Here is a 27,078-nt window from a genome sequence, read left to right as displayed (position 1 = left end):
GGATAAGAGTGAATAGTTTATATCAGTTGTTTTGTGTCAACTTGTATTATTTAATTATCTAACTATGTAAACCGGACTAAGCTTTTAATACTCTTCTTAACTGACTAACTAATACAAGTCACACACCCATAATTAGATAATACACGCTTATTTATAAAGACTTAGGAAAATAAAAACACGCTTTCTACGTGAAAACCAACAGACGCTCTTTTCATCTTCTTCTCCTTATGGTTTTTCTCTGCTATCTTCTCCACAAGTTATTTTCTTCACTATTCTCCAAGTATCCATATCTCACTCTCTCTCATACTCTCTCCAAAACGTCCTCTTGTCCTATAGATCTTGGCAAAAATAAAGAAACAAAAATTTCTTGTCATATGAATCTTGCCAAAAATTATGTGTCATATGGATTTCAATTTTCACTAAGTTATCAAAGAATTAAAAAAAAAAGTCTGATTCGCTGCTATCTGATGGAGCAGCAAATATAGTATAATTTAGTCAAACTGTTTATCCGAAACCGTATCAAACGTCTGATAATATTTTGAATAAACAGTCAATACTCTCCGGAATAGATTAATACTATCCGACAAAAATTAGTTAGTACAGTCCGACGTACCAAACGAGTCAAAATGATTAACTATTTTTTAGAGTTTTAGCAATAAACCCTTTGAATAATTATTGAGCTCCTCTCAATTGGTGCTCAAATCTCCCTCGCATAGTGCTCGAGGAGGGTTCAAGCACTACTCAAAGGTTATAATTCTTAAACTTCAAGAAAAAAAAAAAAGGGGGTAAAAGTCTTCGATGCAACAAAAAATGTTTAGTTTTCAGCAAATCTGTCCTTCAAATGCAAGCACTGCAAAACCAAAACTGCACAAGATGGGTAGGCTCCTTCTCAAAGATGGCATGCATTGGACATTGGTAATTGGTTAAGTACCCTAGGAAATATACATGTGTAAGCCATGCCACACTAAACCCACCCAAAACCCACACGTATTCCCCTCCTCCTTTTCCCATTTCAGAATATTAAAAACTAAAACCAAAAAAATAAGAAAATAAGAAAAAAAGAAAAACCCTTTTCACTCACACCAACTGCTACAGCCAGCATGCACGTGACTTTAATTCCTTTCTGATCTTCCCCTGTATTCTCTTTTCTTTTCACCCTTCTCACCTTTTTTCAAAAATAGCAGTCATGTCATTCATATATTATAGGCCCAAACGAGCAGGCACTAGGCCACCATGTACAAAAGCCAAACTTCGCTTGCATGTTCAGTATTAACTCAATATTTTGTAGTTGACGATGAGACATTGTTGCTGTTGATGTTGGCCATGGCTGGTGACCAGAAATCAGCACCATTGTTGTTAGCCACGTGCATTGTGTACTCCACAGGAACCAGGCACAGTCCCCTGCTCCTCAACCCCTTCCTTTGTTCTTCTTCTCCATCTCCCTCCTAAAAATTTCAACCCCAAAACAACACATTGAGTGAAAACCACAGTGAAAAATGGAAAAACCCATTTCAAGACAAACAAAAGTTTTTGTATGTCACGATAATACTATGTGACAAACTGACATAGTTTTACAAAGAATAAAACTATATGTACCATCTTAATCAACTAAGCATCTAGTTGACTAATTTTTTAATACAGGTTAAGACTCACATGTATGGACCCAAATAACTAGATCTTACCTATATTAGAATAATAATAAGTTGGTCGATTGAAATAATACAAATAACAATATTACTCTATATAATCGTGTTATAAATTCCATCAAATATACTTGTACAATTATTCAAAGAAGAGTTTAAAATTTAGAATGTCAAATATTAATAATTATATATATTATAATTTATGTATATCGATAAAATTACATCAGCATGTCATAAATTCATAATCACTATAAAAGAAAATTTTTATAAACACAGAGTGATGGTTTGGACTCAGACCCTTGACCAAGCACCTTTTCAGTTTTCATACACACAACTACACAAGGTCAGTGTGGTCACATCTCTGGGGGGCCCACATGGAGACCAGGTCCAACCGACACGTCAGCGAGCACACTGACGTGGATGGGTGGTCACAGCAGAATTGTCAATGGGGAAAAAAGAGAGAATCTAACACAAGTTTTGGTTGGTTTGGTTTGGTGGTACTTACAGGTAATGAAGGCAGGCATTGCAGGTAAGGAGAGCACAGAACGTGAACCTGATCGTGCAAGAACCTGATGTATCCCATCGCCTCATGGAGCACTGATGCAGTATCTGTCTGCACAATTTCAGTTTCCAAAAACCATATTATTAATTGTAATTTCCTAATCAATTTTCATTTTTGGAAACCAAATTTAATGACCACAATGAATGTTGTTGCTCTGTTCTTGTTCTTGTTCTATCAGATTAAATTTAATTTCACTAACAAAATTAAAAACACTAATTGGGTTGAGTTGGGTTTTGCAAATGCACCTTGCCAAAGGGTGAAACAAGCTGTTGCAGTGCTGTGATTCGCTCCCCAAGCTTCTCTTTTCTCTGAAACAATGCAAAAAAACAAAAAAACAAAAAAAAAACAACCAAGTAAAAGTGTGAGGCAGAGAAACAGAGAAAGCATAACATGCAAATGCAATTCCTTGTTGAAGAATTGTCTGACCGACCTTTGCGTTTCCAGTCGATGTGGGACTCTCCGCTTTGGTCCTTTTACAGCTTCTCTGGGTTGCCATCGTAGTCTTGGTAATGGTGCTCGAGCACTGTAGCGATTCTTGGTTTAACCCATTTCGCTTTCTCTGCCAAATAAACAACAAAATAAAGTTGGATTTTTCTCCAAAACAAAAAAAGAACAAAAATAAGCATCGATCAAGCACTGACATTGTTAGACTTGGGCGAAGAGTTGATGGTGGTGGTGTTGTTGGTTGAAGAAACAGAGGTGGAGGAGTCGCTGCATGTGACCCCTGATTTCTTGCTCTGGTTCTGGTGATAGTTCCCAAAGCAAAGCATTTTGGGTGGCTTCTGATCAGTAGAAGAACAAGAAAAGTTGAAGGCTTGGTGGTCGTGGTCGTCGACACCAAGACCCACAACCTCATCGGCTGCGAAGAGTAAATGGGAGAAGCTAGTGCCCTCTGTGACAGCCAAATGGTGGTCCCCTTCAAACCCATCTCCATTTTCAGCCATACCCAACAACCCCACAAACCCAAAAAAAGCTTGAAGCGTTTAGAGAAAGAGAGAGAGAGAGAGAGAGAGAGAGAGAGAGAGAGAGAGAGGACCACTGAGAAAAGTTGAAAGGAGGGGTTTTTGGGAGAAAACAACGGAAGCTTCTGTTTTAGAGCGATGTTGATAAGTGAGAGGAGGACGTCTCTCTGTTTTTGTTGTGTTTCGCCAGGTGTGTCTGTGTGAGTGAGTGAGAGGGTGTGTGACGGTGGCCTAGTTACAGACGTTACAGTAGTACAGAGTAGGTGAATGGGCTGAGAGAGAGGGTTAATAATGCTGGGCTTTCCAAGGCTGGCTTTGGTTTTCGGCGTCTTTGGTCAAACCCACCTGGCCCGAGAAAACCGTGGTTTCGCCCTCCAACGCGTTGTTGCCTAACCCCAAACTCACCAGAGAGACTCATATGCCTCTTTCGTCACTCACCTTGTCAGGGACAGCATTGCAACTTAATTCACTCCACTCTACTCCGTCTATGTGCAGTAATGCTATTGGAATCTTCTCAACTGACTATAATAGGAGGTGTAGTTTGATTTGTTAACTTAGTCCCGATTGCAGTATTAAAATAAATGATATATACGTATCAACTAAAAATAAATGATATATACATATCAACTGACATCTTATATGCACTGCTTGAAAAGGTCCGAACAGCATTCCTCATGTGCATAATACAAGTGATTTTAAGCTCGTACATACATGAATATTGAACAAATATGTTACATTAGTGGAGGGAAAATAGATTCTTCCAAAAATCTATAGTTAGGTTCATTCCGTATTTGTATGTTAATAATTAAAAGGCTTTTTTATCTAAATATCACCTGGACTATAAGGGGTGTGTTTTGTATTATCCAAATTTTTTTTCTTGCCAATTTATCACTTGAAGTATTAATATGTGTTAATGTGACACCTACAATCAATTTTTCTGTTAAATCATCAATTTTTTTCGCAAACTTCCTAGTTTGTCGTTAAATATAATTAAGAAAAAAAAAGGAAAGAAGAGGAAGGGAAGTTGGCATCGTCGAGGATGGGTGGGCATGGGGGGTGAAGGTGGGCTAGCTGGTTTGTTTTTTTTTAAGTGTATTTAGATTTTAGTTTTGTTTTTCAAATATTTTATAATATGAATTAACAATATTACCTTTCAAATTAACAGAAAAATTGACATAAATGGATGTCAAGTGCCACATTGGCTCATATTGATACTTTATGTGGTAAATTGACAATAAAAAAAGTTTGGGTTGAATAAGAACACACCTCTTATAGTCCAGGTGGTATTTGAGTTAAAAAAAAAGCCTAATTAAAACTATTTACTTTTTAGGTCTCCATTGAATGATGATCTTTGAACAAAACTAGATAAATTGTAAACTATTTAACCTTTTTATTATTAATTAAATGGTCATCATTTAAAGTATTTACTGAAAACACTTTTTTTTTTATCTATTTACTTGATTAAAATAAGATATTTTAATTATTTTCAATTTGTCTAATTTTATACAAATATAACTTTTGAATAAAGACAAAAAAAAATAGACAATTTGAATCGTTAAACTACGATATGAAATAAACTGTACGAGGGATCCATTAACAAAAGCTCCCTCTACATTTGTGAATTAAATAAATATTATATTCATCTTATAAATGGTCTAGGTACTCAATTAGAAAGGTGATAACAAAACGTATTTAAACCCGTTCAACAACATTGATGTGGTGATATGCTAAAGACCCTCCGGTCACAAGCCCTTAAGGTTAGCTCTAGTGGTAAAAATGGGTGAGATACATATTAAAATTAGGCTAGATCCAGAGCTTAATTCCCTCCAATATAATCAAAGGAAAAAAACCCCTCTGATCATCAAGTCATTGCTTCGAGCTTTAAGAAGTAAAGAGAAAATATGTAATTCTCACGTACAAGTACATGAAAAATGTAGGAAAGCTAATTTATCATCTCTCAAATCCCTTTCTGCATATGGCTGAACTCCCTCTCTAAAATCAAAATCTATTTTACCCTTCTTGTAAAACTAATGGCCTATTTTAACTTTTAGGTAGATTCAATTGTCATTCATACGAGGAGAAATATGGAGTCCACCTACTTTAATTGTAGGTCCGAATACCACAATCAGCCAAACTTTATGGAGTCACGAGTTTTTGGATGGCCACAAAAGTCACACACCACATTCAAATTCCAAGTGATTTTGTGTATGTTTACAGGGAAGGGAAAAAACTACATATATATATAGCGAGAGAGATATAGAGGAAATGTCCTCCCAGAACTTTATACAAGTATTATTATGCATTTAGTTTGTTTTTTCACAAATTTTAAAATATATATAGGAATATTCAAGCACTTACTAGTTAGTATTTTAATGAAGTACTAATCATATATTTTACTATTTGATAAAAATTCAAAAGCTAATAAGATAGATGTCATCCACTTCTGTGCTCTAAGTCTTTAAATTAGCCGTTTAGATTGCATGACACAAGTACCGACTTCAGAAATCTCTCAAGTAATAACTTCATATTGAGGGATATCTGCAACAGAGTTTTTAAACACTAATTCTTCAATGTGGCACGTCCTATAGGGCATCCTCGCACAATGATGTGGACTCCATGTATTATGGGTCCCACCTCATTGTGAGAGGATATCCCATAGGGCATCGGCTTCTTCAAAGTCCTGGTAACTAATACACAAATCTGTATTGACATGCCCAGCAGTTGACTAATGACGTTCCCTTTGCAACAATACATTTAAAAAAGCTTAAGGAAATAGTATGTAGGTGTATCCCATTGTATACACAAAACAACAACATCTACAAAGATAATTGTAACAATTCTAAACCTACCACATAACTGAAAATAACTTAATATTTGTGAGGAAGCTTCACCAAATTCGACAGTAGATCAATTTAACATTCTCTATCATCATCATCATCATTATAGCACCATCCACACAGAAGGTGCTACTGAACTATTACAGTAACTACTTGAAACATCAGGTGGCTCCCAAGATATGTATCAGAATTGAGGTTCCCCCTAACTCAGAAAAAGAAGAATGAAAATCCTAATCTTCCTTGTTGACAAACCAAGTGTAAGCCTATGTTGTGAAGTTCGTTGATCATGACGAGCTCAAGCTCAACACCCTAATGAACAATCCCAGCCATCCAAGTTTTCATCCCAGCTCATTGTCAAGAATGTGCTTCACCAAACAAAACAACAGAATCTAACTTGTACAATGTTCATGTTATCTCATAATGCTCTACTGCTGTCCCAGACAGAATGTCTGTACAGGAATTATCTCATTCATGGCAACTCCATCTCTGACAGTACTTAAAAAAATAATTAAGAGAAACAAGGCACAACCCCAATGTTTTGCTCTGCTGCCTTAAAAAGATATATTGACAATGTAAAACTGAAAGACTACTAGACTCATGCATTATTAAGGGTTTTAATATTCATCTGAAGATCAAGGTCAGTTCCGAGCTAGACATGGAGAACCAAATCACTTCTACTTTGATCTCATACACAAACAACTACAACTAGTCTCCAATTAAAAAAAAAAAAAAAAAAAAAAAAAACCAAGAAACTCAATTAAAAGAGAAAAAAAAAAAGAAGAGCAACAAATAAATGCATAAAGAATCAAACAAAATGCTTCAAACTAATATCAATAAGAGAAGAGTACCATGAACTACTAAAATATCTGTAAAATACATTCTCATTATTAATTGAAGGCATTTTTAAAATACATTCAAATTCAGATAGCATTGCAGCACTAAATAGATGAAACAGGACTACATGACTCGTTAACTAAATTGTCAAGTATTTCACAATCGCTTTCACACGCATAATCAAAGCATCATTTCGTTCAAACACTTATCCGTATCAAAATAATTAATAAAAGGAAACTCACGCTCGCAAAAGCAGAAACCCAAGTGGTTAAGAACCCTTTTGGGGCCTTTTAACGAGCACTTGGCAGACCCACTAGCAGCAGCAGATCTTCTTCAACTTATCGGCCGCAGATTGATCCACAGAGTACTGCAATCACAAGAAAACCCAAATGGGTATCCAAAAGCAATGTAAACAAATGCGTACCCAACTAATATAAATGTGTGTATGAGCGAGAGAGTTGGGGAAACCTAAACCTTGTTGAGGACCCAGAGGGAGTGGTTGTAGGCCCTGTGAAAGAGCTCGTGGAGGGCTTGGTCATCGTTGGCCTCGACCTCTCTGTAGTTGACGAAGTTCTCGCGAGCGTACTTGGCGTAGTAAGGCCTCGTGTCCTGGGGCAAACGCCTCACCAGTCTCAGAACCTCAGCGTAGACTCTCAGAGCTTTCTCCATTTCAAGCGTATATCGATCAGCGCTTCAAAGAATCACTCGAAGCTTGACGAAGCTTGATTCTCGGAAAACGGGCCTGTTTCTCGCCCAAATATACATTTAGATTGGATATGGGCCGTGTACAATGGCGTTCAGTTCTGGGCCTAATCTTGTCTTTTCATAAATGGGCTATTAACTCTTTTGTTATATTAGAGTGACTCGACACATATCATAATCTCATTATCGTTATCCTAATCTCCCTGCCACTTCACCTAACCTTATGAGCTTAATGAACCATTAATTCATAGCCCCCTTACGGCCTTACCTCTTTTCCCTAGCCCTCTTTTTTCATTTCTTTTCACCCTCACTAACACCAATCAAATAGTTACGATTGCAATTGAGCTAATTTTGTTGCTTACTTGCTATATCACCGCGTCCAATGGCGGAGCCAGTAAAGGCCCAGGGAGGACACGTGCGGCCCCTATTCACCTTTCAACCAAACATTTTCATATATATTTTCAATAACAATAGTTGTCCCACGTTTTTTTTCCCACATTTGTATCCTATATGATGTATCATTACTTTACTGGAAGGTATTTCCTTTTTCTTTTTTAATTTTTAGTGTCCAATATATAAATGTCATGTAAGATGGTATGAAATTGTGGTATAAAAATGTGATAAGTATAGCATTACTGTTTCAATAACAAATAGAATAATGCTATATTTACCACATTTTTATACCATATTTTTATATCATCTTACGTGTCATTATTTTACTGGACAAAGTTTTTTTTTTCTTTTTGGATTTTTGTTTTTATTTTTTAGTATCCAATGCATGAATGTCATGTATGTTGCCACATAAGGTGGTATGAAATTATGGTATAAAAATGTGGGATATCTAGCACTACTGTAACAAATATACTCAAATTCAAGTGTCGTCCCTCTCTCTCTCTCTCTCTCTCTCCCATTTTCTATTACATCTAATTTTTTTTATTTAATTGATTGTTGTAAGCTAGTACTTTACAGTTATACATCATGATTTATTTTGTATAATTTCATTAACAGTAATGCTACACTTACCACATTTTTATACCACAATTTTATACCATCTTACATGGTATTCATACATTGGACACTAAAAATTAAAAAATAAAATCTAAAAAAGAAAAATGAAATACCCTTCCAATAAAGTAATGACACATCAGGTGAGATACAAATGTGGGAAAAAAAATGTGGGACAACTAGCATTATTGTTTCATTAATTTTGGTAGTGGTTCTATTAGCTTGAAATTATTTGATAAAGAGAACAGTTTTAGAGGGATGTTAATGATGTTAATATTGCTAATTAAATTATTTGGTACGGCATCGGTTTTTGGTACCGAAATGCAAAGGTTGGAATCTTTTTACTTCATAATCATATCACGATTACATATGTAAATTATGAAAAATTACATATCTATATGCATTTAAGAAAAGTGTGTCTTACCCAAGGAATGAAATTTCGAAAATTTCGCCGAAATTTTTGTTTTTTTTTAGGTCCCAAAATTTTATCACGTATCCATTATTTTTCAGTATTATTTCGGCGAAATTTTGCTTAAATTTCGTCTGAAATTTCGAACTCAGAATATGTTTGTTTTTGTAAAATTTCGCCAAATTTGGATGAAATTTCGCCCAAATCTGCTGTGACTAACCTAGCAGCCACAAAGATCTTTCCCCCAAATCTCCCCCAAACTCAGATCTCTTTCTCACTTGGGAGTTGAGGTCGTGGAGGGAGGAAGAAAAAAAGGGAGGAAGAGAAGAGGGGCTGGGTTTTCGGTGGGTTTCGACGGCAGGGGGCGACGACATGAGGGTGATGATGGGCTGGTGATGGGGATGCCGAGAGAGAGAGAGAGAGAGAGAGAGAGAGAGAGAGAGAGAGAGAGAGAGAGAGAGAGAGAGAGAAGCACGGGGTGGAGTTTGTGGAAAGAAAGGAAAAGAAGAAAAAAAGAAAAAGAAAAAAGAAAGGGGAAATGGGGATGGGGGAGCTGGAGGCCTGGAGCAGTTTTACTGTGAGTCTTTTGATTGCTATCAAAATAAAGAGCAAGAGGCTAAAATCCCAAGGCTGCCGCATGTCAAGCCCAAGCAATGGTGATCAATCACCAACATCTTTCGTAAAGCCTTGTCGCCAATTAAATAATGGTTTGTGGAAGCATGTATGACTAGGGGTGGACACGAGTCGGTTTGGTTCGGTTTAGCCCCCAAACCGTAGACTAAACCAATGCCTTCGGGTTGGTGATTTTTCAAACCAAACCAACCCAATAATGGTGAAACAACCGAACCAAACCAAACCAATTAAAGTCGGGTTGGGTTGGTCGGTTTGATCGGTTTGGGCATGACTCAAAATACAATTAAAATTTAATTAGGCCCAAATTATAAATGAATAAAACTCTCTTTAAATTATAAAATTAATGTCTCTATTTTCTACACATAAATCCAATGCAGTGCATGCCTGCTTTTACAGTGGAACAATTACAATCACATGTAAAACAAGAAAGCCATATATGTGAAACATTAATATTAATATATTAAGGAATAAAGTCATGTAAAAGATTAATATTAACTTATTATAATATTAAAGAACATAGGCCATGAAACTAGGGAAAGTGAGATGAGTTATCATTGCTTCGAGCCTTTGACCATTATAAACAAGGTGAGATGAGAAACTAGACATGCGAATATTTAATTTATTTTTTTTCAATTTTTAGGTCGGGTTGGGTCGGGTTTGATCGGTTATTTGGAACATCAACCCACTAATCAACCCATTTAAGGTCGGGTTGGTCGGGTTATGAACCGACCTCTCTAAATTAGGTGTTAGAAACTGAACCAACCCAGCCCATTTTGGTTGGGTTGGTCGGGTTGGTCGGTTTGCATCGGGTTATGTCCACCCCTATGTATGATGTTAACACTAGCTAGAGGCTAGAGCCCCATATTATTGCATGAAGTCAATAAAAAATCTTATAAAATTCCTTTTATTTCATGACATGCATGACTATTTATATAACAACACATTTTTAACTTGTATTGATTAAGTTCTTTTCGACTTAAAATAGAAAATTTATATTGATTATGTTGTGGGAAAATATGATATATGCCAATTCTCATAAGATAATTTGTCAGACTCTAATATAGTATGTAGAATGCTATAAAATAATGTCTTATCGGATGTTTGGCACATTATATATAATTAATCTCATAGTAAAATAGTAATTCATCTTATTAATGATTTAAATTAATAAATTTGTAAAGTAAGAACTTTTACTTTTACAAGTCAAAAAAACTTTTTTTTTTCGATACAATATTAACTTACAAATTTTTTTGTTTTATATATTAAGGGGAGGGAATGAATTTGTCTAGGGCCTTGTCCACTATTCAGATACCCATCAAACGCTCATTTGAAGGCTCACTCATTTTCCCTGGCAAAAAAAAAGAGAAGGCTCACTCATTTTTCGTTTAAAAAAAAAAACAATTGTACATGAGTACATGACAATTACACAATTGTGACTATATGCTAATTACAACTTATTTTTTATAATACTTGAGTTCCATTTAAAACATAGTCTTTAGACTTTAAGCATAAATGTTAACCTCTAAATTAACCATTATAAATATTTATAAACTTTATTAAAAATATATAATTATTGAATGGTCACATAGTTGCCACAATTACAGATGTGGTCAACTCTTATCTACGGCTACCATATTCCGATTTTTTGGGTAAAAGATGAGAAGTGAGAAATTCAAAACCACGTGTCCTTCTTTATATTAATTAGTATGACTTATTACACAGATGGGTTGGGCATGTTTATTATTGGAGGGTTGGAGTTTTTTTTTTTAGGGGGATTGAATCCTCTGTTTATATTTATTGTTTTTTTTTCTATAATGTTTCCCAATAAACTTGCTCTTGACTATTAATATAGCAATGTGAGTGATATTGTCCTTCTTTTTTTTTGGTAAAAGATATTGCCCTTCTTTAATTTTAAGTATAAAATAAAAACAAATAATTTGGAAAACAAATGAAAAGGAAAGAAAAAAAAAAGTTTAGGGTTGATTGAGGGACTTTGGGCAATTGGAAAGAAAAAAAAAAGTTTCGATTTCGTTTGGTTGTTTTGGTGTTTCGTTTAGTTGTTTTTAAACCCTAATATTTATACATAAAAAATAATTAAAAATATCATAAAGGGCCTAAACACTAATATCATATACGGCTATACTATATCCTAAACAATATAGTGTATAGATTATAGAGTATATAGGGTTTAGTCTATAAATTATAGAGTATAAAGAGTATTAAGGTATATAGAGTATCAATAATGCTAGTTGTCCCACATTTTTTTTTCCACATTTGTATCCCATCTGATGTGTCATTACTTTACTGGAAGGATATTTCCTTTTTCTTTTTTAGGTTTAATTTTTTCATTTTAAGTGTCCAATGTATGAATGCCATGTAAGATGGTATGAAATTGTGGTATAAAAATGTGGTAAGTGTAGCATTACTGATAGAGTATATATGGTTTAGTATTAGGATTTAATCTATAGATTATAAAGTATAAAGAATATACTAATTTTATTTATTTATTATACTAATTTTATTTAACAGTATTTGTCCAGCGCGTATTATATTTATTTTATATCATATGAAACCTATTATATAATTTGATTTCTTCAATGTTTTTTATAAATATAGTAGATAATATGTTAAATAAACATATGGTCAAATTTCATTCAAAATTTTTGTATTTTTATAGCAATTTCTGTTGTTTTTGTCTAATTTTAATCGAAATTTTCATCGAAATTTCTGTCAAAATTTTCATAAAAAATTTTCTCAAAACCGAAATTTTACTCCTTGGTCTTACCTCGATTGTCCACAAAGCAGAAGATTGTCCCTGTAGCATTACTCATAAAAATTAAAAAAATTAAAAAACAGGGGTTGAAAGAATTTCGTCTTACTCGAATTTGTAATCAATTTTATTCATAAATTAGTTATTTTCTTTGTCTTTTTCCACGATTCAAAACAGGACATGTATGTCCCAGTCCCACACTACACGTGTAAGCCACCAGACCCCAAAACTGAACCAATTAAGATTCCGCGTCCCCAGTTGCTATAGAGATTGTGTAGCATGCAAACAATTTCGAATTTTCAATCCCAATTTTCAAGCCAGAAATATAATAAGAGACTCATGAAAACGAAGTTAATCTGTAACTCATTTAATGCATGAAATCCAAAACCCTCAAAATCGAACACAAATATGCACTTAGAACCACCAAATAAGCACTTGGTTCGTGTTGATTCCGAGTTGGCAACCCCATTATCACTCGTTCCCTCTTTAAAACCCAGCGACCACCATATCCAACCTCCTCTCCATACTTTCTCAGCCCCCAAACACCACCACTAGAAACAACAACAACATGCTTGACATTTGGTCATGGATGTGCGAGCTTCCCAACTCGGCCGAATGGGCCGATTCAGACTCATCACCCGTTTTTGAACTCGCTACCTCCCGGACGAGTCAGGACATCAACTCAACAACACGGTCCATACAACTCAGGGCTGAGCGGACTTCTGGGTCCAACATTGACACTCTAGTGACCTTCTCTGTGTGCTTAGAGGGTTTCTCATACCCCTCCAAGAAGGCTCTCTGGGTATCTGACACGTGTACTCTCTCATCAGACAAACCGTTCCTCCCCCTGTTACTCCAGCTTCTCCAAGAAATCATATCCCGCTCGCCCTCCGCGCATTTTAGCACTTGCCCGCGCTCCCAGCTCCAGAAGCTCAAACCCGACCCGTTTTCCTGGATCATGGACTCGCACTCCCCCGAGTCTTTCTCCGCCTTCTTCGACCTTGTCTTCGTCACGCGCCTCTTCTGGCTCTGCGTGTGCGACGCGCCGAGCGAAGTCGGCGCTCTCTACTTCAAGTCCCTGTTCGCTCCCAACGTCGAAGCCTTGCTGTGCAAGCACGCGCCGGCGGCTCTGAGGACCTTTATGATCACCGTTGGCGTGGATGCGGAGCTTTGCTTCGTACGCACCCTCGGGTACATGTTAGCGAAGTGGTGCATGTTAAGAGAGGTGGGCGTAGGTTTACAAACGTTAACGGCGTTGGCGCCATCGCCTCAGAGCCTCGGGTTCTCTCACGCCACGGAGGCTTGTGGGTTTTGGGTGCTGAAGGGGTACGCCCCTGTAATGGGGATGAAAACCACGCGCTCCGTCAACGTCGAGAAAACTCAGTTTCCGTTGGTGCAAAATAGAGACTCGGTGCTAAAATACGCCCTAGCTCACCAGCAGGTGGAGGCAGTTATTCAGGTGGAATATTCGGTTAGATTTTACGATGGGTTTATACAGGTGACCGCGCGTGTCGACAATCTGCGCTTCCACATGGTGAATCTCGGATTCAACAAAAACGATGACGTGGACTACGCTGAGGAAAAATATTTCCCGTCAAGAGTCCGGGTTTGGGTCGGGCCGGAAGTTGGGGCGAATTACGTGCATGGGCTGAGTTTGGGCCGGTCCACGGACAACGGAGAGAAAGAAGTGAAAATACAGAGAACGATGAAGGGCAGTTTCGGGAAATCGAAGATTCCGAAGGTGAAAGCGGCAGCGAGGATGTCGACTAGGACGAGGAAACGGAATTGGAGGTGGGACCAAGATGCGGAGGGACATGCAGCAGTTTTCGATGCGGTGTTGTGCGACAATACGACGGGTCATGAAGTGGCCACGTGGAGTCCATCTAGTGGAGGAAATAATAACGGTCTTCGAAAACGATACACAGGAGCAAATAGGCCGTTTACTAAAACGGGGAGTTTGGTGTTGAGTGGAGATGAGTATGGGGATGGAGTTGGGTGGAGACTAAATAGAGAGATGGAAGGGAGTGTGTTGAAGTGGAGAATAGGAGGGAAGGTTTGGTTGAGTTATTGGCCAAATGAGGTGGATAGTTCATATTTTGAGACAAGGAGTGTGGAGTGGTGTGATGAGGTTGATTTGCCTTTGATTATGGGTAAATTGAGTGTATGATAAAGATTCTAGTTTCCTTTTTTTTTATTTTATCCTTTTAGTATTTATAATAGTTATCCTTATCCTATGTTAGAACAAATAAAAAAAAAACAATATAATATTTTAGGGTTCTTGTCTATTGTGTAAAATATATGTGATAATGAATGAGAAAATGTATTCGTACGTATTTTACGGTGAATGTACGTATCATAATATTTTATCATTATAGTTCTCATTAATGCAAAGACATAACTAGTAATTTGCACTGAGATAAAAGAATAAGAAGTTTGGGACTAATAGAGTGAGAGGCATGTGTGTTATATTTTTCCCTATAGTTTGCATTTTTTTTTTTTTTTGGAGAATGCATATATCTTTCACCTAATTAGTTGTTTTCAAGTTGTTTTGTCCGGATCTCCTTGTTAAGTTAAAAACATATACGTGGTACAGTTGCGCTACTTCTTTCTTTTGGTAGAGAGATGTCTATGAAAATTACTTGTGACGAAATGTGTTCCTTAGTATGTGTTTCTTTTCCAACATTAAAGTTGTAAAGCTTTTTTATGCTATGGGCCAGTTTTACAAAAATGATCTTTTTCGAGAGCCTTCTTAGCGCTTTCTCAACTCCTCCTCAGTCTTTCCCTCCGGGCTCCAGATAAATACAACAAAATGAATAAAATGTTGATAATTTTGTGTTGGGTTTGCATGTGAAGTGGGTGACGTGGTTGTTCTCCTTCAAGATTTTGGCAAACCATCCATAATCAACCATGCACTATCCTTCGCATCACTTTTGGATACACGGCCGCGGGCTCTCTTCCACCAACCACCGCCACAAAACCAGCTCTTCAACCCTCTATATTTGAACTGCTCGCATAATATGTGTCAGTATTTTAATTGATTTGATATTTTTTCTATTTGTTGTTATTAAACTAGTCTCAAATTACATCTTTATTATTATCTTTACTATTATAAAATTAGAAAAAGAGTTTAGTGTTATAGGCTTTTTTTTATTCTGTGCTACTCCGATGGCAGATGGTTCACTACTGACTCCGTTTGGCTGCTGGCGGAGCGAATCAAAGTTATCTTCCGGTCAACTGTCCACCCAATCAAGTGTAAAAAACACAGTAGAACCACGCACACTGCTTGGTGTTATGATTGAGTGCCTTGGTCAAGTAAACAGCATCCTGGAGTTGGAAGTATTTATTTTTAACGAGGCTACCCAGTCTATTTATATAACAATTATAATACAGCCCCTACGGTTTACCGGTTAACTTCACCCCATAAGCATGTTGTGATCGAATTAGCTCACTGATAGAGGAGGAGAACAAGAATGTGCATTATTATAATTATAGGGATTATAGGGATATTAGTTAATCAAAGTTATCTGAAAATAGTTCTGTAATGAACATGTGAGCATGAAGGGAGTAGTTGATTACTTGATTCGTTCCCATTCATTGGTTAATGACTTTAATCCCATTCATAAATGGCCGATCACGAACTCTACCAGTCTGGCAGTTCTCTTGGACGAGGGGCAAAGTAATAATTATATAATAAGTGTACAGGTGTCGCTAAACTAGCTGGGGACAATGAGAGAGCAAAAAATATAATATAGTGACGGCAGAATAATTTCCCTTTTCTTTTGTCCTCAGTGTAAAAGTGAAACCCTTCAGGTTCCAATCTTTCTACTTTACCCACCAAAATGTTGAGAGCTTGATGAGGTTGAGCTCCATAGCCTATTAGCCTGTTGTCGTTAGCTAATGGATCTTTGCCCGACAACTTGATAATTGGTGCATATTATACATCGGCCGCTTCAATTCAGGTCCGTGTTCTTTTTGCCTTTTTTATGTTTTTTTTTTTTTTTTTTTTGTTTTCTGGGTTTTATTTTTTCAATTAAAGAATGCCTAACAAAATTCCATCTTTCAATAAACTGTCATTACTGTTGGCCTTTTTGTTCTGTTTGTATAGTCGCATTAAAAGATTTGATGCATTGTACGCTTTTTTTTTTTTTTAAATGACTGTCCTTGGGTATTGTTACCTGATAAAACGGTTCCAGAACAGAATCCCATAAGTTTAAACCGGTTCTTATGCTTGATCTCCAATGTTATTATTGACTGTGAATTGGGTTGTTAACTTGGAACTGGTAATGGGTTGAGTCGTCTTTAGGTGGGTTGCATAAGCTCCCTTCAAAACCAAACCTTGTGACCAATTGAATGCTAAATTTTGCTCATATTTGGTTTAATTAAACACAATACTGAAAATGCATGCTTTATGTTGATATAGAGGCTAAATAAGGCTTAGCATACTCATTAGATTATGTTATTGGCCATATGGGGTTGTGGGTCAGACCCATACATGTCTAATATAGCCAAATTTGGGTGCAATGGTGGCTGTTGGTTCAGTCAGTCTTGCAGCCAAGCTCTAAGTTAGTCCATTCAGACATTGGTGGTCTGTGAGTAACAAAATGAGGTGGTCAAATCTGGCAATTCTGTGATTTCACATTGTTGTTTGAATGTCCCCTTTGGTCATTTTGGAATTCTTTATATTGCTTGTCCACAAGTTTTAATTTTTCCTCCTTTGTTGAGGAAATCCCTGCAATCCAGGTTGTGCTTGTTTTCACTGCAATATGCAAAAGCTTTTTGTTCAACTTTCTCATCTGGTGCACTTCTCCACTTCTTGTGTTGAAAACAATGTGCTATAGTGCTAGGCTGGGTGGGTATTGTGTTGGGAATGAATATGAAACTATGACATGAATACTGCACAAGAGGTTGGTATAGTGTACTAAGAAAAGCAAAGAGGTTGGATAGACAGTTACACAAAGAGCTTGGGATGAATTTGAATCTAAATTTCCCTCAGTACTACCCCATCATACACTGTACTGCTTAATCTAAGGACTTTTCTGATTATGTAGAAGAAATATTTCATCTAGTCTAGTGTTCTAAGCCACCCTATTCACCTCCTATTAAAGAGCAGTCTAAGTTAAAAATCGTTATGGCTGGAGGAAACATCACTCTTCCACGAGGAGTCATAAGACCCTATTTTTCTAAATTAATAATTATTCCTCTTGTTGTCCACAAGGCAAGCAGCCATGGACAATGGCTGTGACTCTCTGTTCTGCCGGCCGTTTATATTCCTCTTGTCTCATTACTAGACATTTTTTATCTCTCATTGGAATTGGCAATGCAGTTACTAGAATGGTTTTGCTCTATTTTCAGGGAGCTATTGTTATATGGTGAAAAAGGAAACCTTCAAAAGCGAATCACAGGCAAACAAGTACTACATCAATTTTCCTTGAAATCAAGCAATCTTCAAAAGTGAATTTTCTTTTTCTCCCTTCTTTTCGAAGTTTCAAATCTATTCAGTCCTCTATCTCTTCTTGGACTTTATCATTCCTTTTGTATTGAGTCAAATATCACATGAATAATACTGAGGCACACAATCCGAAAACTATGCAGCCATCATGGTTTTATAGTAACTCTGAATTTACCAGCTTTATTGGGGATAAAACTTCCTCTCCTTCAACTCCTTAGCAATTCATCTTTGATATTATGGAGTAGGTCTCTGGCAAAGTGTATATGAGCTCTTGAGAATGTGAATACCAGTTCGTAACATATTACTATTATGTAAAATCCCTTTTTGTTCCTAGCTGATAATCATGTGAATCTTTCAAATCAGCAAAGCAGAGGTACGGTTTAAGGTACCACTGCAGGTGAGGATCCTACAGCAGCCATTGTTCCATTGTTTTCCTTTAGAGAAACACATAATTATGAAAATAGAGCATATTGTTTGGAAGGTTGAGGTTGGAATGGCATGTTTTGCTTGGATTCAGGTCGACTAATCCAATTGTATTCAATTACCTAGTCAGGTTTAGACTTGGGGAATAGATATATGGTTGTCAGTATATGTACAGAACAATGATATGTTTGATAAAAGTTTATAATATTGTTGGAAGTATTGAATATTAATGGAATAACGATGGCATGTTGATTAAAGTTTGTAACAATGTTGAAAGTATTGATGGACTAACAAATGGTGGACCAAGTGAGGTTGTTGGTAATGCCTATTTGATAGAATTTCTTACAAGAAATTTTCCTTCGCTTAAAGTTCTCTCACAAAGAATGTTTGAATTCTACAGGAATCACATTTTACAGGATGAATTCTCCTGAAGATTGTGTACTGAAATGTCTTTGTGGGCTTCCTGCAAAACTGAGATTATCTCAAACCTTGAAAAACCCGTTTAGGTTATTCTATAATTGTCCAAAGGTTATTGCTGCTGTAAGTACGTAATTCTCTCTTTATTGAATTAAACCTACATTGTTCAGATTACCTTTTTGTCCTAATTATTTTTGTTATTAATGTTGCTAGCAATGCGAATTTTTCTGTTGGTATGATGAACCAACTCCAACCGGTGATAGACAAACCAACGAGCTAAATCTTATCCGCCATGAGTGCATTCGACTACAAGATAGTTTGGATGTGATCCAACAGGAACATGATTATGAAAGGACTGAATGGGATAGAGAAAGATCAGAGTTAACCTCACAACTATCAACTGTGAAATCTGAGCTTGATGGTCTTAAGAAAAGCATTAAGATGGCGAATGAATCGAATCTTATGCCCCCTATTGACAAGCTATACATTGCAGATGATAAGCTGGATGAGGAAGATGATGCCCTAGTAATACACACTGTGCAGGCTATAAGGATTTGCTGAACATGAACAGATTGCTTATGAGCAAGCTTGCTTTGCTTTTCTGCTCACATATTGTAAAGTGCATGTGAGCAATATGTTGTGAACCCACGTGGATTTTCAGTTATGTTTTTGATCATTTCTAAGTTATCTTATACTTCAAGGGAATGAAAGCAAACAAGATTTAATTTGAAAAACTCATGGATTGATATGTACAATACATGTGCTTCTGTAGTTTCATGATGAGGACATCCACATGATGTGTTGCTCTTGCCCATAAAGGTTTATTTTCACATTTTGCCTATGAAGAAATGCAGAAAATAACTCCAAGTCATTGCAATTGAAAGCCACGAGGCCCACAACTGATCAGAAACAAATGAATGTAGAGTGGGTCTATATACTCATATAAATGAACTAGAAACATTGTGTAATGTAATGAAGGTTATACTAAGAAAAGATAAAGCTAGTAAAGTTCATGGAATGAGAGTTGATTGGGTGGAAGTCAAATATATGTAGTTATATTATGTCTAATTTTCAAGTATATTAGGAAAATTGCTTAAAGTAATAAGCAGTTTTAGTCAATTTTTTACTTTAATTCATAATTTTGTATTTTTTTTTTTTCTAAAAATTTGATGAAATCGCGGCAACATGATAGCTTGAGGATGACAAGAGCACAAAAATTTTGGTCATCTTGCATTCACATTCTAATATTTTTTGATCATTTTGTCAATAACGAGTTCACTTTTTAACTACTAGAGTATTGATTGTCGATTGTTAAATATAATTATATATCATATAGTCACTATATCAAAGATGAACTGTCCTAAATACATTAATTGCATACTACTATATTAGTCGAAGTATAAAAATGTTATAGGACCATGTCAACTAGTTATTGTTATATTGATATTTTTCTTTACGATATTAGACATTCGAATTTCCAGTTTCCTCTAATTAACAAAACAAAAAGGCATAGGGCAGTTTATTATAATAATATTTCATAAGATTGTAAGATATATATATAATATTTCTGGTCACGCATGAACAGTGTCTATTCCTGTGACAAACGCTAATTAATCAATTCTCTTGTGGACCAACCAACTGACATAAATCGACATAAACATTAACATATTCACCGCCGAACATCGGGAAAAAAGAAAACAGAATTAATAACCGTAAACACAAACACAAATCTTTCTGGGTTGACGCGTGATTATCACCACACTCCGCAACGCTTACGTACTTGTCGCCACGTGCATTGTGCACCTCACAAGCCGCATAAAACGACACCGTAAAGCTGTAAACCGTGAAAAGCAAGAAGAAAGAAAGCTTTCCATTGTTTCCAAAGTTACACAGAGACAGTACAGAAAATGCCGGGTTGAGTGGGACCCACTTCACTTCACTAGTCACCGCTACATGCCGTGTGAATTCAAACCCTTCTCACCAAACCAACCCCCACCAGGTCCACAACTCTTTACTCTCACTCACAGTCTTTCACTTCACCAACTGATAAATCCACAGCTCTTAAGCCCAAGCATAACAGAGTATGTGTGTGTGTGGCACTGAATATCTTTAAGCTTTTCTTGGTCTTCTTCTCCATTCTGCTGAAACCTTTTCCCCTTTTGTGCAATGGAGGATGGTGAGTGGGTTCTGGTGCGGCAGCCTGCAGAGAAGGACCTGTGGACCCCAAGTCTAGTGGAGGAGGAGAGTTCTAAGCCTTTGAAGGTCACGTTTGCTGGGCCTGCTAAGCATTGGACGGATGCTATACCCATTGGGAATGGGAGGCTCGGAGCCATGGTCTGGGGTGGTGTCGCATCAGAGACTCTCCAGCTCAATGGTGAAGTACAAAGCCTTGTTGCATTGTGTCCCTGATTAGTACTAATTGTTGGGTTTTCTGTATTTTGATTTCTGTTGCTTCAAATGCTTGCTGTTGTGGGTTTTGTGGTTTTTCAGGGGTTGCTTTGTTTTCTCTTGCTATTTTCTTTTATTGTTTGGTGGGTTAAAGAGATCATATATGAACAGTGTGATATTCAAGTTCAATTACATTGTTTGAGGGACCAAATAGTTGGTAGAGAGACCCTGAATTGGGACTCAGAGTACTTGGAATGCTTGAGGTGATTAGAATTTTAACAAAAGACTATAGTTGTTGAACCTGGTTTAGGAAGCTTGGTTCATCAGACTTTGTTGTTAAGACCACATTTTGATTGTGTATATTCATTTTGTATCCTTTGAGTTTACACGTGAATTCTCAAAGAACTCCGTTTTTGGTGGGTGAGAAATTTGAGATATAGAGAGGGTAACAAAATTTTGAGATCAATGCTTTGAATTGTTAATTTGGTGTCTGATGAATGAACTTCTCACAGTTAAGTTTTGGGGTTGATTAACTAAAGATTGTTCTGAAAAAACTGTATTCTGAATTTCTAATCTCTCTCTCTCTCTCTCTCTCTCTCACGCACGCACACATACACACACTGTATAAATTATAGTGAAACTCATTGCATAAAGTTTTTAAATTGGTGTAGAGGACACACTCTGGACTGGAACTCCTGGAAACTATACCAACCCAAAGGCTCCAAAAGCACTAACGGAGGTTAGAAAGCTAGTTGACAGTGGTAAATATGTTGAAGCTACTGAAGCAGCGGTCAAGTTGTCAGGAGATCCTTCTGATGTATGTAACTTCATCAGCTTCAATCATACTTTCCTTCTTCATTATGTTACTCAATGAAAATGGACTGGTGATGAATATGACTAGATGTCAAACGCGTGGTAATATTGTAAAACATGCTATGCAATTCGGTGCAAGTACTAATTTTTTCTGATTATTGTTGATAGTGGGATCTCAAATTTAATAAGTTACATAGGGTACAAAATATGCTATCTTATAGATGTCTGTGTTCAAATGTTGTTAGTGCTTTGTATGGTAAATGTAGTTTTAAGAGTTATGCTTACTTGATTTTTAGTACAATAGCTACGGGGTTTCGTAATTCACAGCTTATGCTTAATTGTTATGTTAATGCAAGCTTATAGTTACCAATGGTACTTAAAATGGATGAGTTCCGTATCCACGAGGAGGCTTCCAATATCCTGGGACTAATATCCTAACAATTACTCGTTTGATGAAGGTTTACCAACTACTGGGCAACATTAACCTAGAATTTGACGATTCTCATCTCAAATATGCTGAAGAATCTTACAGCAGGGAGCTAGACCTGGATACTGCAACAGTAAAGATAAAATACTCTGTGGGTGATGTAACATATACAAGGGAGCATTTTGCTTCTAATCCGGATCAAGTGATTGTGACCAAGATCTCTGGAAGCAAATCAGGGTCCCTATCATTTACAGTTTCTCTAGACAGCAAGTTACATCATCATTCATATGTAAATGGTAAAAATCAAATTATAATTGATGGCAGTTGTCCTGGTAAAAGGGTCCCCCCAAAATTTTTGAGTGTAAATGACAATCCACAAGGGATTCAGTTTTCTGCAGTTCTTGATTTGCAGATTAGTGGTAGCAGAGGTGTGATACATGTTTTGGACGACAAGAAATTAAGGGTTGAAGAGTCAGATTGGGCTGTTTTGCTTCTGGTGGCCTCATCTTCATTCAAAGGACCATTTACTAAGCCTTCTGATTCTAAGAGGGATCCAACTTCAGAGTCTCTCAAAGCATCAAGTTCATTAAGAAATTTTTCTTATTCTGATCTTTATGCTCATCATTTGGATGACTATCAGAATCTTTTTCATCGTGTTTCACTGGAGCTTTCTAAAAGCTCTAAGAGCATTTTAGGAGATAAAGATTTGGAGACAAAGAAACTTACCCCTATTACCAATTTGAATTTTAAGGGAAGTGATGATGCCTTAGTTTCAACTGCTGACAGGGTGAAATCCTTCAAAACTGATGAAGATCCTTCCTTTGTGGAACTTTTATTCCAATATGGTCGGTATCTGCTTATTTCTAGTTCACGGCCTGGAACTCAGCCGGCAAACCTGCAGGGTATATGGAACAAGGATATTGAGCCTGCATGGGAGTATGTCTCTCTCTCTCTCTCTCTCTCTCTCTCTCTCTCTCTCTCTCTCTCTCAAAGGGTATTAGCATGACATTGATCTGTTTAGGGAGTTCAAAAGCTTTCTAGAAGAACATAGGTTAGTGTAAACAACATGGCAAGTGAACCATAATATGATAATAGAGCTAAATGCATGGCAGTACTAAACTCCTCCCTACCAGTCATATTACATCAACATAAGACATTCACTAAGTAATTCAATGCCTTTTATTTATCATTGATTTTTGCAATATTATGAGGTGGTTACTTACTTCAACTTTATACTTTCAGCGGCGCTCCTCATTTGAACATTAATCTTCAGATGAACTATTGGCCTTCTCTTCCTTGTAACCTAAGAGAATGCCAGGAGCCCTTATTTGATTACATATCTTTTTTATCTATCAACGGGAGTAAAACTGCAAAGGTGAGAATTCTCCCTTTCTAGTTTGTATTCAAAGCCTTCTTTAGCTTTTTGTCTCTACCTAGAAATATATTTTTCTCTAGTTGCCAAAGTTTAGTTTCAGAGAAATTTTAAAGGATGAGGTTTTTCCTTGGAACCAGTATGATAAAATCATGAATGCTGCAAGTCAGCATTCTGGGTTGAAGTTGTGAGGTTTCACATAAGTTTTTGTAACCAAGATGAAAAAACCTTAATACCTCTGTGAATGGACATTGCAGTGCCTATAGGATGGCCAATTCTAGTTCCTATAGCACAACCCATTGCAGTTCCTGTCTGACTTCTTTTAGGCACTGGTCCTCATGCAATTAAGCAGGAATAGGCCAAAAAATGATAAGATCTTTGTAGTGACCTTGAAAAATTGTTATCCTTTACCAGTTCTTGGTTGTCTGTGCATTATTTTTCTCATTAATTCACATGGCATGTTCCAGGTGAACTATGAAGCCAGTGGTTGGGTTGTACATCAAGTGTCTGACATATGGGCGAAAACATCACCAGATCGAGGTCAAGCTGTGTGGGCTTTATGGCCAATGGGAGGAGCCTGGCTCTGTACCCATCTATGGGAACATTATACTTACACGATGGACAAAGTAAGCTTCTGCTTTTTGAAAAAAATTTCTATTATGTTAATGTGCTCTAGCTGCCAACTCTCAAACTATATGGCTGTTGAATTGGCATGGCCTATTCTGTATAGACATAATCAGGTGCAAATTTTTTGGCTCAGGGAAAAGAGACCATTCCTAATTTGTTTTATTAAGTCCATATTAAAATGGAGGAGCAATGTTCTGGAAGTGAAAACTGAATCTATAATTAGTTAGTTACTGTGCTAGAAACTGTGGGCATCACGAATTGAAGCTCCTATAACTGGTGCATAACTAATCAGGCTGAAACTGTGACAGAAGAGTAAATTCTGTATGTAAGTTAGCTTATAAATGTTATTGAAGAGTAGGTTAACTGTAAATTGCGCCAGATATCTTAAAGATGAAGAGTGCAAGCAAAAAAAAAAAAAAAATGCTGTTTTACCTAAATTAAACTAATTAACTCAAGATTTGTTTTTCTTATGTTATGGTATCTGGACACCAGGGATTCAGGCTCCTGAAAGCACTTAGGTACAAGTGAATGTCAGTTATGTGGTTATATTGATAAAGAACTTATTGTTTATATATGTTGCTTATCTTATCTGACTTGAGTTGTCTAGTAGGTTCATAATTGCTAATTTTTTCTACATCATTAGGATTTTCTAAAAAATAAGGCATATCCTTTGTTGGAAGGATGTGCATCATTTCTGCTGGATTGGTTGATAGAAGGCCCTGGAGGGTATCTGGAAACTAACCCATCAACTTCTCCAGAGCACATGTTTATTGCTCCTGATGGTAAGCAGGCCAGTGTGAGCTACTCATCAACCATGGACATGTCAATCATAAAAGAAGTTTTCTCTGCAATACTTTCTGCTGCTGAGGTTGAGCTCTAACTTTATGTTAGTGCCGTACTTAGCTAATAAACTGTGTATTGATGTATATAACAGTAATTCCTTAAAAACAGGTTCTAGGAAAAACTCAGGATGCTCTTGTTGGAAAAGTCCGTGAGGCTCAACCTAGGCTTTTACCCACAAAAATTGCTAGAGATGGGTCAATTATGGAATGGGTAAGCCAGTGGTCTTAAATTCCATTTCTCAAGAATCTGCTTTCAGGTCTTATATAAATTGTCTGATGGACTACTTGTATAGAATTGTCAAATTAGTTGTAAACCAACAATATCTCTGTTATATTACAGGCACAAGATTTTGAGGACCCGGAAGTGCATCACCGACATGTATCACACCTGTTTGGCCTGTTTCCGGGGCACTCAATAACTGTTGAAAAAACTCCAGACCTCTGTAAAGCTGCGGATTATACCCTCTATAAAAGAGGTTTGTATGTGATAACTATGTGTGTCATTTTGGTCTTGCAATCCCCACCCAATTTAGGGCATTTGGATGCAAAATTGAATTCACTTTTTCTGTTTCCCCAAAGTACTATTGCATGATATGAAAAGTACTAGAAACTGATGTATTATTTGAAACCAAATTACTACATTTAAATTGAGAAGGAATGAAAAGGTAAAAAGGAGCTTTCATGATTTATTATTACAAGAATCTGGAGAACTTTGGATGCATCAGTGACACAGATATAGAATAATGAAACTCTACACTGGTATGATCTTCTTGAGTACTTGCAAGTAGTATTGTCCTTCAGATATTTGCACTTCAAAACAGGAGAGGAAGGCCCAGGATGGTCAACTACATGGAAGATTGCATTGTGGGCACGGCTTCACAGCAGTGAGCATGCGTACCGTATGGTCAAGCATTTGATTGACTTGGTGGATCCAGATCATGAAGCTGATTTTGAAGGAGGACTATACAGTAACTTGTTCACTGCACATCCCCCTTTCCAGATTGATGCCAACTTTGGGTAAGCAACATTCGTTCCATGTATGCTGTTTATGACCAATTCTGCTTCTGACTTGTTTGCATGTATTTGGTTCCAAGTACATTTCTTTTCAATAAGTTTTATTGAAAAGTTGAAATGCAACAGTTGGCGTTTTAATATGCATCACTCCCAGAGAATGTAGTATCTAGAAACATTATTATGAGGAAACACTGCCATGTGCGACAAAGATTGTTAGCCCCCCAGAGAATTATGATTGTTAATTCTCTCTCTTTTGGTGCCAGTTTCTCAGCAGCCGTTGCAGAAATGCTTGTCCAGAGCACTGTCAAGGACCTGTATTTACTTCCTGCTCTTCCCCGGGATAAATGGGCAAATGGTTGTGTGAAAGGATTGAAGGCGCGCGGTGGGGTGACAGTCAATATCTGTTGGAAGGAAGGAGATCTTCATGAAGTTGGTCTTTGGTCCAAGGACAAGAACTCCATTAAGATATTACATTATAGAGGAAGTACAGTTACGGCGAACATATCATCTGGCAGGATTTATACTTTCAACAGACAGTTAAAATGTGTGAGGACATTATATCTCTGAGAGCAGCATATTCATATGCATATCCTCCAGTTTTAAGGTTAAATTGATTTTATGATTTATCAACAGCATTGATTTATATTCCTAATAAACCTAAAAATGAAGTCCCTCCTTTGTTCCTTCTTTTGTATCAGCCTCTGTTCAAGCTGGTTTTAGTTTACCAAATGAGAGAATACTCCATGGCATTTGTTACTTGTATTATCATTAGTAACACTTCCCAAGAAGAATTTTGTAACATTATTTTTGTCTCGTTTGATGAATAGAATTGGATTGGATAAAATAAATGACTAGATTTAAATATATTTATGAAAGAAGCTTCTAACTTGAAGGAAGAAGATGAATCAATCTAGGCTTCATACCATGGCTATGGGAGAGCCTTAACATC

The 27,078-nt window shown here is 36.7% G+C and overlaps 5 protein-coding genes across 7 annotated transcripts; 3 read left to right on the top strand and 2 right to left on the bottom strand.

The window, feature by feature from the left end:
* Window positions 1-1,100: 1,100 nt before the first annotated feature.
* LOC147276662 (transcription factor bHLH113-like) lies at window positions 1,101-3,224 on the bottom strand. Its single transcript, XM_086254786.1, has 5 exons — window positions 2,847-3,224; window positions 2,636-2,764; window positions 2,451-2,513; window positions 2,149-2,256; window positions 1,101-1,445 (listed from the first exon to the last, which is right to left on the bottom strand). The coding sequence occupies exons 1-5, from the start codon at window positions 3,147-3,149 to the stop codon at window positions 1,275-1,277; spliced, it is 774 nt and encodes a 257-aa protein (XP_086110912.1). The 5' UTR covers window positions 3,150-3,224; the 3' UTR covers window positions 1,101-1,274.
* Window positions 3,225-6,871: 3,647 nt separating this feature from the next.
* LOC147276661 (complex 1 protein, LYR family protein) lies at window positions 6,872-7,549 on the bottom strand. The gene is made up of 2 exons (XM_086255252.1): window positions 7,313-7,549; window positions 6,872-7,205 (listed from the first exon to the last, which is right to left on the bottom strand). Exons 1-2 carry the CDS (start codon window positions 7,505-7,507, stop codon window positions 7,152-7,154), a joined length of 249 nt encoding a protein of 82 aa, XP_086111378.1. The 5' UTR covers window positions 7,508-7,549; the 3' UTR covers window positions 6,872-7,151.
* A 5,317-nt stretch (window positions 7,550-12,866) lies between these two features.
* Window positions 12,867-14,702, top strand: LOC147276660 (uncharacterized). The gene has a single exon (XM_086255806.1). It carries the CDS (start codon window positions 12,926-12,928, stop codon window positions 14,522-14,524), a length of 1,599 nt encoding a protein of 532 aa, XP_086111932.1. The 5' UTR covers window positions 12,867-12,925; the 3' UTR covers window positions 14,525-14,702.
* Window positions 14,703-16,157: 1,455 nt separating this feature from the next.
* LOC147276659 (zinc ion-binding protein) lies at window positions 16,158-19,415 on the top strand. 3 transcript variants are annotated; one of them, XM_086255228.1, is made up of 4 exons: window positions 16,158-16,316; window positions 17,710-17,767; window positions 18,630-18,769; window positions 18,860-19,415. In XM_086255228.1, exons 3-4 carry the CDS (start codon window positions 18,647-18,649, stop codon window positions 19,205-19,207), a joined length of 471 nt encoding a protein of 156 aa, XP_086111354.1. In that variant the 5' UTR covers window positions 16,158-16,316; window positions 17,710-17,767; window positions 18,630-18,646; the 3' UTR covers window positions 19,208-19,415. The 3 variants fall into 3 exon arrangements, with proteins under 3 accessions (XP_086111354.1, XP_086111353.1, XP_086111355.1); XM_086255227.1 differs by having other exon boundaries at window positions 17,710-17,808; XM_086255229.1 differs by lacking the exon at window positions 17,710-17,767.
* A 1,125-nt stretch (window positions 19,416-20,540) lies between these two features.
* On the top strand, window positions 20,541-26,932 carry FUC95A (1,2-alpha-L-fucosidase). Its single transcript, XM_086255054.1, has 10 exons — window positions 20,541-21,020; window positions 21,706-21,851; window positions 22,306-23,210; window positions 23,517-23,649; window positions 24,114-24,272; window positions 24,917-25,141; window positions 25,225-25,326; window positions 25,456-25,591; window positions 25,937-26,132; window positions 26,393-26,932. Exons 1-10 carry the CDS (start codon window positions 20,813-20,815, stop codon window positions 26,694-26,696), a joined length of 2,514 nt encoding a protein of 837 aa, XP_086111180.1. The 5' UTR covers window positions 20,541-20,812; the 3' UTR covers window positions 26,697-26,932.
* The last annotated feature ends 146 nt before the right edge of the window (window positions 26,933-27,078 follow it).

This window comes from Dryas octopetala, chromosome 8 (assembly GCF_963921425.1).
Source record: "Dryas octopetala chromosome 8, drDryOcto1.1, whole genome shotgun sequence".
Classification (NCBI taxonomy): domain Eukaryota; kingdom Viridiplantae; phylum Streptophyta; class Magnoliopsida; order Rosales; family Rosaceae; genus Dryas; species Dryas octopetala.
The sequence above is the reverse complement of the archived record's forward strand: the minus strand, read 5'-3'. Positions and strand labels throughout refer to the sequence as shown.